This window comes from Poecilia reticulata, linkage group LG10 (assembly GCF_000633615.1).
Source record: "Poecilia reticulata strain Guanapo linkage group LG10, Guppy_female_1.0+MT, whole genome shotgun sequence".
NCBI classification, from domain to species: domain Eukaryota; kingdom Metazoa; phylum Chordata; class Actinopteri; order Cyprinodontiformes; family Poeciliidae; genus Poecilia; species Poecilia reticulata.
In genome coordinates this window covers 32,162,228-32,172,373 of record NC_024340.1, presented here as the reverse complement: position 1 = coordinate 32,172,373, position 10,146 = coordinate 32,162,228, and the positions used below count along the sequence as shown (strand labels likewise).

At 44.9% G+C, this 10,146-nt stretch overlaps 2 protein-coding genes across 2 annotated transcripts in view; both read right to left on the bottom strand.

Moving 5' to 3' along the window:
- Positions 1-6,723, bottom strand: part of nfkb1 (nuclear factor of kappa light polypeptide gene enhancer in B-cells 1) — a 39,235-nt gene extending 32,512 nt beyond the window's left edge. The window contains 5 exon segments of the mRNA XM_017307040.1: positions 2,442-2,540; positions 3,180-3,220; positions 4,316-4,397; positions 4,825-4,868; positions 6,328-6,723. Coding sequence (XP_017162529.1) covers positions 2,442-2,540; positions 3,180-3,220; positions 4,316-4,397; positions 4,825-4,863 — 261 coding nt within the window. The 5' untranslated portion in view covers positions 4,864-4,868; positions 6,328-6,723.
- A 383-nt stretch (positions 6,724-7,106) lies between these two features.
- The window catches only part of dgkq (diacylglycerol kinase theta), a 20,595-nt gene continuing 17,555 nt past the window's right edge, over positions 7,107-10,146 (bottom strand). The window contains exon 23 of the mRNA XM_008420999.2: positions 7,107-10,059. Within this exon, the coding sequence (XP_008419221.1) occupies positions 9,961-10,059 (99 nt within the window). The 3' untranslated portion in view covers positions 7,107-9,960. The remainder of the gene's footprint in view (positions 10,060-10,146) is intronic.

The window sequence follows — 10,146 nt, the reverse complement described above, 5'->3', positions numbered from 1 at the left end:
TGCTCTGATTGGTCCTGTGCTCTGATTGGTCCTCTGCTCTGATTGGTCCTGTGCTCTGATTGGTCCTGTTCGCCTGAGCATGAACTGAAGCTGAATCTGCTGTTAGCCGTTTTACCAGCGTTTGCTTCCAGATGTAAATTCTCATGTTATGTCTGTTCAACTGAAACGTGAGAACAAACTCTTCCTGTTCCTGTGTGACAGCCAGCCGTGCCACTGCAGATATTTGCCTGCAACTGTTGCAATAAAAAAGCCCACTTCCTCTTCCTGGTTCTGTCGGCCACTCGACGTGTCGCAGCAGATGAACGCGGTTCCTAGAATCAGAGCGAGAGCCGCAGTTTGAGGGTTTCCTGGCTGCTGCCGCGCCGCAGCTACCCGACAGCTGCAGCAGGCCGCCGTCTCCGCATGAGAAACGCAGAAAACGGCTTAAATTCTGCTAAAAATAAAACTGAAATGAAGACCAACCTGAAAGCGCCTCACCTCCTCCAAACCCGGAGCACCAGCAGGCAGCTGGACATGTGGAAGCGGAACAGATGGGAAGATCGGAGCAGAGCTGGATGTGTTTGCTGTGTGATGCTAACATGCTAACATGCTAACATCACTGATTCACCCCAAACTTTCACTGTTTCCTTCAAGTTCCAGAATCTTTTCAGCGTTTTTATGGTTCTTTACGCTTTTGTTTCGTAAACCAGCTCAGCATGTTTCTCTGTTTTTGCATAAAATAAACGGGAGCTCCTGATTGGCTCCTGAACGGGTTCAAAGGTTGAGATCAGCTGTAGCGGAGGGGTCAAAGGTCATTCAGACGGAGAGGTTCATCTGACCCGGGAGAGATAAGCCGGGCCAGGAATGGATCAGGCAGCTTCAGTGGTGGGAACCATGGGATCAGGAACCAGAACCGGGCCTCAGGAGGCTGCGTCGCCACGGTTACGGACTCAGCATCACCTGGGCTGAACTGTGACCGTTTGTCCCGTTTCATTCTGCTGACTGGGCGTCTCTGACGATCAGCTGATCGGCGGCTCTGACCCGAAAGCAGCGCGCCAGCGAAGGGTTAACTGTGTTTCTGGGCCTGAGTGGGCGCCGGCGCCAACGCCACGCTTTCATCTCCGAGCTGAAGCACCTTTCCTGTCTGTGACGCAGCGGCGCTTCCTTGTAATTAGCTGTGGGTGTCGCGAGGAGGGAATTCCCAACAGACACGAAACATGCAGAGGTGTGTGTGTGTGTGTGTGTGTGTGTGTGTGTGTGTGTGTGTGTGTGTGTGAGAACAGGTCCAGGCCCGTCAGGTTCTGAACGCTGGAGGCGGGACCGGTCCCGGGGTCCAGTTCGTTCTTCATCGGCTGCTTTTAAAAACGTTTCTTCACTAATTTGACAGAGAATAAGAAACGTTACCATGGCAACACAAACAGGAACCTGATCTCAATCCAGAAACGCTAAAAGAAAATTAATCTTTGCTTCAACTGACACTGAGGATCTCCTGTAGAGGCCTGCGTTACAGCGGCATGAAGACGCCTCTGACTGAAGACACTCTGCACATGTGAACGCCAAGAGACCGCTCCAACAGCAGGACTACAGCGCAGGGCATTCTGGGTAAATCCAACCAAAGCTAACCTGTTAGCCTAGCGCTAGCAGCAGAAATGGCTCCTGGTCTTTAGCCTAAAGAGAAATCCTCCAACTGCAGCACATTGCATTCTGGGTAAATCCAACCAAAGCTAACCTGTTAGCCTAGCGCTAGCAGCAGAAATGGCTCCTGGTCTTTAGCCTAAAGAGAAATCCTCCAACTGCAGCACATTGCATTCTGGGTAAATCCAACCAAAGCTAACGTGCTAGCCTAGCGCTAGCAGCAGAAATCCTCCATCTTGTTTCCATCTGGTGAAGAAGGAAGTTGCTCCCAGTGTCTTCAGTGGTTCTTGGTGCAGCGCCCCCACAGGCCAGGAGGGGAACAGGTTGGTTTGACTCTCAGGCCCAAACACAACCAGAGGATGAGGAACCCGAGTCCAGCTGTTCTACAGCGCCACCAACAGGCTGGGTTTTAAAAAGCCTTTCTGCATCTGCAGGAGCAGCAGGAAGAAGATCCAACCCAGGAAACGGGTCCAGAACCTTCGAATGACAGATTCTGGAAACACCAAAAGCTGTTCTTGTTGTTTCACGTTTACCAGAACCAGAAGGTCCGAACGGAGAAACATCCAGAAATCTGGATCCAATCTGTCCCCCCACGCCAGGAGGAGGAGGAGGAGGGAGGGGGCGTGGCCTGGACGGGGGAAGCGGCGCTGCTAACTTAGCATCGATGTGGCTACATTTGGCGCTAGCAGCAAACTTCCAGTAAAGTGATAAAAGGAGCTGCTCTCCTGCAGCGCGGCGCAGAGAGCAGAGCTCTGAACCGCAGAGCCGCGGCAGCGCGTCGCTCTCAGGAAGCGTTTCCTGTGCCAGCCGCCCAAACAGGAAGTTACCTTCACCGTCGGGTACGTCTTCCTGTTCTTCTCGCTAGAGGCTCCCGGCAGGCCGCCGTGCGACGGACCTTCGCAGCCGTAGCGGAACCTGAAGCCGCGCTGCAGAAACACAAACACAACATCTCAGGTTATCTCAGATTACAGCAGAGGTCAGAGGTCGTCCAAGCAGCCGGCCTGGCTCAGGGTCATGACCTTTAACCTTTAGCCGGAGGCCCGCAGGGTCTGAGCTCTGGGGTTTCTGGACATTTCTTCACGCTCTGACCTTTGACCTCGTGACGTCTTGTAATTCTTTTTTAAAAAATTTGGTTCTAATTATAAACATTTATTTAAATTTCTTTGATTTTTGTTTATTTTCAATGAAATAATTTTGAACTTTTACTTTTTTTAACCTTTAATGTAAAATTATTTCCTTTTCTTTGATTTATAATTTAAATTAAATGCTTTTAATTTTTTGTACTTTTTAATTTAAATGTTATTTTCATTAAATGAAATAAAATGTTATTTTTTTATGTATTTATGTTTATAATAAATACATATTATTTACTGGAGGCTGATGCAGCTGACCTTTGACCCCTCTCAGGTCACTGCTAGCGTCATGCTAACACACCTGACCACCCTAATCTCTACAGAATAAAATCTGATCAGATTATCCAGAGGAGAAACCGAGAGGACTTCCTGTCCAGGTGAGAGGACTTCCTGTCCAGGTGAGAGGACTTCCTGTCCAGGTGAGCTGCTCACCTGTTTGGGCTGCTCCAGGATCTGCAGGTACGGTCCGTCCACTGAAACACACAAACAACCAAAGTTATCATTAATAATGTCAACATTTTAAATATTTAGAGCAGAAAACAAAGAAAGTTTTATGTTTATTAGTTTATTTATAAAACAAACAACACAGAAATGAATAAATTAATCTAAAGTTTATTATTTAACCTTTTGTTAATTACTAATCTAGTCATTTATATGATGAATAATTAGATAAATAGAGCCGCCATCATCATCATCATCATCATCATCATCATCATCATCAGCCTTCAGAGCTTCAGCTGAAACCAGAAACAGGAAGTGAGAGCGCGCCGCCGCCGCCTCGTCATGAAACTCGTCTTTCGTTTTGCAGACAGAAACTTCAGATCCTTCTGCCCGTTTCAGCGGTGGCAGCATCATGCTGAGTTTTTAAACCATAAACCTGATTTTATTTTTCATTTCGCTAAAAGGCTGAGATGTGAAAGCAGCAGCATGAACGCATCACTTCCTGTCCAGCAGGAAACACGGCCTGATTGGCTGACAGCTGAGGTCACATGACCCCTGGACTGCATTTAAATAATTTATGTTTAAATTAAAATAATAATAATAATATTTATTATTAAAACAAAATAAATCTTAGAAAAATAAAAACTAAAATGTGTCAAATAGAGTAAAATAAAAAATGTAAATTCTTTATACACAATAAACAACTTAAGTTTATATAAAACGTTTTACCAAAAAGCGACAATATTTTTTATTTTATTTAAATGACAACTAATCTTAAAAAAACAAACAAAAAAATTACAAATATAAAAATAAATTACAAAAATTTAATAATTTAAAATAATAAATATGAACTAAAACTGATTTGACTTTTAAAAACTGGATAAATAACAGGAAGTCGCTCATAAAGTTATAAAAATAAAATTTAACACGATCCAGTAGAACGGTTCTGATCCGGTTCTGATCCGGTTCAAGCCGAACAGTTAGAGGGAAACCATCAGAACCGACTGGGGCAGACAGAGGAACCGGAAACCCGCACGCCCCTCTGGTGGGCGGGGCTTAGCGAGAGCCAATCAGAGGGGAGGAGCCAGTCGGTACCGGTTCTGACCCGGTAGAGGGCGGAGTCTCACCTGACTGCACAGCCGTCATCTGCGGCATCGGGACGAAGTGGGAATACTCCAGGAAGGACGGGTCCATCATGGTGTCGAACATCTGCATGAGAGCCAAACACATCAAACCCGGTCACATAGATCTGTGCACCTAGATCCGTCTCACAGCAAACAGCTGAACCAACATTTTCATTCCGAGTCTGATTCTGTAACTCCGTTCAGGTGTGTCCTGGTCCAATCAGCCGTCAGGAGCAGCACAGGTACGACTCGGATCAGACAGAAACGTTTCTGCTGGCCAGCAGTTTGTGCTGCAGCTCAAAACGCAGGAACGGCTGGGTTTCAACCCGAGAAGCAGAAAATATCGGTAACCGGCCCGAAACCGGCCCAAACGGTGAGATCAGTGCATCACTCATATTTACCCTAATGTCTGACAGGACACAAGAGATTAATACATCTTTAATTCTTGTACTGATTTCTGATGTGAGTTTGATTTGAGTGCAGCAGCAGCAGCGAGCGGCAGGTGAGCTCACCTGGCTGGAGGCGTGCAGGTAGTTCTCGTCAGCAGCCATCTTGTCTGCAGAAATCACACATTCAGGATCAGAACCAAACGCATCTCTGAGAGTCTGCAGACGCTCCCGTCTCTGTTTGAAAGTCCTGATTCACCTGCAGCTTCCTGTTTACTGGTCATAAAGCATGTTTACGAGCAGCCAGGTGTTTCCTGGTCAGGAATTAAATCCTCATTTTTGTTTTCAGCACAAGCAGATTTTCTTTCCTCCAAAACAAAACAGCTGGTCCTGGAAAGTTACTGAAGCATTTCTAATTAATGGTTAGAAATATTTAATGTTGCTTCTGTTTTTCAAACTGAGTTAAAAATATTAAGCAGAAAATCCAGATTCCAGCCGGGCCAAACAAAAACAACCAACGAAACACAACATCTACGTTTTTAATCAAATTAAATCCTAAATATAACAAGAGGAGCAAAGATGAATTATTTAAATATCAAATCTCTTGGATTTCAACCATTTTCTGAGCAGAAACTCGCAGTAACTAATTATTGATAAACTAGAGAAAAAAGGCTTTTCTGATATATTTAACTTTTAATTTATGTAAATAAAAACTAATTAGCGACTAAAAGCATTAAACAGGACAGCATCATCATACCTGGTGGCGCTGTTCTCCTATTTTTATGATCAATAGCCAATAATATTGATTGATCTTTGATTCCTCTGATTCATGGCGCCGCTTAGCAGAGCGCGCCCCCGCTGCGTTTACCCCGTGGCGTGAACGCGCATCCGTGTGGGTAGCTAACAGCTAACTCCCCACTCGCGGGACTACTGCTGCTGTTTCCTTCGTGGAAGTGACCACTGATAAAGTGAAACACGGACACGGAGGCCGTATCTCCACGGCGGGAGGAGCGGTGCTGGAGCTCCAGCCCGGCCGAGTGTCTCTCCGTCATGCCGGAACGGCTAACCGCTACCTGTCCCCGCTGCTCCGGGAGCGAGCCTCGGAGGTTTCCACCAAACTCTATTTAAAATACTCCTAATTTAAGAAACCTCCAGATTACAGTTTACAAATATTAAATTCGGGAATATTTTTATATTAAACCCAAATGAAATGAAGTGATAATTAATTCGGCTTTCGTAATGTTAGAATATATATATATTTTTTGTCATGTCTATCAAATTCATCTGTCACCAGGAACAAGACACAGTTTAGCGACTCAAAGAGTTTCAAGTTGAAGCTAAAATAAAAGTTAATTTTAGTAAAATAGGAGCCGAATTAAATGTTAGATAACAAAGATTTTAAAGATTTTAGATAGAGTGGCTTCAATCCTTATGACTATATTCAGGGTTTTAATAAAACAACCAAATGGTGGTGAGTTAAAAAGTTACCTGGCTAATAAGGAAGTAAGCAGAACAACAAAGCAAGCTGAGCTGTACCGGTCCGGTCCGGTCCGAGGCGCGGTTCTGACACCAGGTTCGGACCCAGCGGCTATGCTCTCAGTAGTTAATGTGTAGTAAGCATGATGTTACCTGGTCAGCTCGCTCAGGTGGAAGTCAGTTTGAAGTGTGACAGTTGGGCTCGTTCCGCTTCACTTCAGTTCACTCATGTCCGTCATTATTTCCTCCCCACGCAGAACCCGCAGACCCACGAGCAGACCGGGCTCAGCTTCGGGACACCTTCCCTGCGTGGAGAGCCCAAATATTTCATCCAGTCCTGCTTCGACAAAGCTGAAACCTCCAGGTGACACCGAGAAGAAAGAGAGTGGAGTTCCTTCCCCACTGGAAATTCCCCCCGGTTCCCAGGTTCACCACAGGGGGCAGCAGAGAGTCAGGAGGGCTCACTCCAATTTCCAGGTTCACCACAGGGGGCAGCAGAGAGTCAGGAGGNCTCACTCCAATTTCCAGGTTCACCACAGGGGGCAGCAGAGAGTCAGGAGGGCTCACTCCGACTTTTAATATTTTTAAAAACAGATTTTGAAATATCAGGTGAGAAAAAAAATGAAGACAAGAACAGAAACAGAATAAAACATGAATAAAACAAAGATAGAAATCGGCATAAAAATGGAACAAAACTAACAGAAAAAAACATTAAAAAAGTGAACCACCCCAAAAATTAGAAATAAAACAAATAAAAAAACTGGAATAAAACAAATCAGAGGAGAGAGACACACCACCTTATTTACCTGAAAGATTCAAAATTCAAAGGTCTGTTTCTCTGAAGATGTTTTTCTTTTAAAGCTTGGAGATGATGAGTTCTGGCTGAGGCGTGAAAACAACCATTCCTCTAAAATCAAACACAAACAGCCATATTTCCATATTAAACCATTTTATTATGATTAAACACATCAATCTGTTATTTAACCATATACATTTATGACCTATAATTAGCTATAGCTAACATTCATCAGAACCTTTACGGCACATAGAAGAGGATCATTTAGTGCAAGTTACAGTCAAAACTCAAAACAGATTCAGATTGCAAAAATAAACACGTCATCTATTCATAAAAAGTGTTACAGCAGACAGAAACCAGAGGCACATGAGGGGAAGACGCCACTGCACCGGCAGCTAACACACAGGCTAAACGGCTACGCACTGGGGGCGTGGCTCCGCCCACCTGAGCCGAAAGGGGCGGGGCCTCAGGTCGCCACTACGGAGGCACGAGAAGCAGAAACGTTACGTCAAAGCAGCAACAACACGTTACGTCAGGTTTGGCAGCGATGAAGGCTCGTTGTGCGACTGGCAGTGTGGCAAAGTAAGACTACTGCATGGACGGATAAAGACCCAGCGGGGCCCCGGGCACCCTGGGGGCCCAGCAGGAGGGCCGCTGAAGGCCCCGGGGCCTCCAACCACAACGTCTCCTGTTGTGGAGCTCCTGTGCTGTTGTTCTGGTGCTCTTTGTGTTCATTTAGTGAGAATGCCAAATTATAATAACTTATGAAATAATAATTTAAATGTGTCATTATGTAAAACTAGAAATACAAAAGTAAATTATTGAATGTTTATTATATGCGTCTCAATTAAATTACATATATGTAATTATTTCATGACTTATTTTTAGAAACAGCCCTGATCCCGCCCTCTGAGTTTGATTTGTCAAGTTTAGTTTAAATTAATTTATGTTAATGAGCGCGGGAACATACCTTTATTAAATCATGGAATAATTATATCTACTTTTAAAAATGAAAACATTTAATTGGGGCACAATTCATTATCTTTAATAAATGTTTCTGGATTTATTTTTCGATTTTAATAAATTAGTAACACTTAAGTAATGATTTCATCAGTTATTTAATTATCGCAATTTGGCACTCTTTGCTCTCCATAGAACTCAAAGAAAATGTCAGATTATTTTTACTGTAAAATGAAGAAAATCTGGAGATTCTCTCATTTTTAATTATTTAAGTGTAAAACCAGATGTAATGAGATGAAATTAAACGTTTGAGGAAAAAAGTCAAATATTTTCAGAGTATAAATTTATAAAATGACGTCTGTAAATTATTTACGGCTCAAATTTCCTTTTAGTAAAATAATGACTTTAAACTACAAAGATGATGGAAAATGTGTACATTAATGTAAGAGTCGCCATTGGACAACAATCATGATTTTCATGTAACTAAATTAGATGAATCTGAACATTTTGGACCCGGATGATGTTTTATTAAAAATTCAGTTTTTAAAATCCAGAACATTTAATCTTCCTGGATTAAAACCCTGATCAGCCTGTTATTTCAGTCAGAACCTTTGTGGTTCTGGTGCCGCCAGGCCGAGTCTCACGTTTTCATTCAGACCAACAGGAACCAGAACAGCTAGGTTCTGGTTCTGGACGCCACTGCGTCCCCCCCCCCTGCAGCGCCTCCTGCTGGCCAATCAGCAGAACTGCAACCTGAACCCTCAGGAAGCGCAAAGCTGGACGAGACGCTTCAGTCAGAAGTTCTGAAAATTTACCCAACGGGTCAAACAGAACCCTGCAGTTTCATGTTTGTCCCGTAAAACTGACCCAGAACCTCCAGAACCCACAGAAAGTCACCAGGATTTTTTTTTGTAGCACCAAAAATAAGAAAAATACGACGGCTAAAAAGAAACATCAGACCTACAGTAAATGTAAACCCATCAACATGGAGGGTCCACCAGACCCATCAGAACCACCAGACCCATCAGACCCATCAGAACCAGCAGACCCATCAGAACCACAGTCCTGAAACCTGCTTGGACCACACGTGCCTGGGACTGCAGTTTAAAGCAGTGATAAACCCAGTTCCATTTGGACCTCCATATCCATCAGAACCATCAGAACCATCATCCAGACTCTAACCGGGTCACAGGAAGCTGGACTTTCCCCGACCCAGTTAAAATTCTGATTACTTTCCCAGTTCTCCCAGTTTAACTTTGAGGATTTTTCCAGTTGTTCTCCAGTTTGTCCAGCTCTGAGTGATGTTGGTTCTGACCCGGTTAAACATCCAGAACCTTCTGAATTCAACTTGTTTCTCCGTCCAATCGTAGGACTTTCAGACTCCCACTGCTGGAGGACTTCCTGGTTTCTAGCCAATCAGAGAGCAAAGAGATGTGTCCACTCCCTCATTGGTTCTGGAGGTTCTAATGTTCTGCAGGAACCAGAAGGTTCTGGAGCTCCGCCCCCTCAAGGAGCCCCAGAAAAGGCGGGAATCACCATGGCAACCGGTCAAAACATTTAATGTGGCAATGAACCAGGAGAGGAACCAGGAGCTTATGGTCCATGTTCTGGATGTTCTCCAGAACCTGACCCGGTTCTGGTCCAGATGTCTGCAGAGCAAACGGCCCGTCTGGATGCCGCTCTTCATCCTCCTCTTCCTCCTGCGGTATTTCTACATTTGGACGATATAAATCCACGGCTAAGGCTTAGCAGCGGTTCTGGTTCCGCTCGGACCCGATGAACCCGGTTCTTCTCCTCACTCGTCCTGAATGTCTGACGGTCACAATGAAGATGATTATTTTTGTCTTAGGAGCAGGAATGAACTTTGACCTCACCCTCTTCCTCAGCAGGAAGTGGAGTCGTCTTCCTGTGGGTCTGTGGCTACAACGCTACATGAGTGGAATCTCAGCCACCGGACCGGACCGGACCGGGCCGGCCTCCTGGCTTCAGCAGGAAGCAGCTACAGAGGCAGAACTGGCGGTCCGGTCCGGTCAGTGTCCCCCGTCTCTGGAGGACGGACTGTCTGAGCGTCCGTCTCTGCTGGACGGAGACTTCCTCTGCTTCAGTTTGGACTTCCTGAGCATCTGGACCTGCAGAGAGACGGGACACGGTCAGGTCAAGGTCAGGTGAAGGTCAGGACAAGGTCAGGACAAGGCCAGGACAAGGCCAGGACAAGG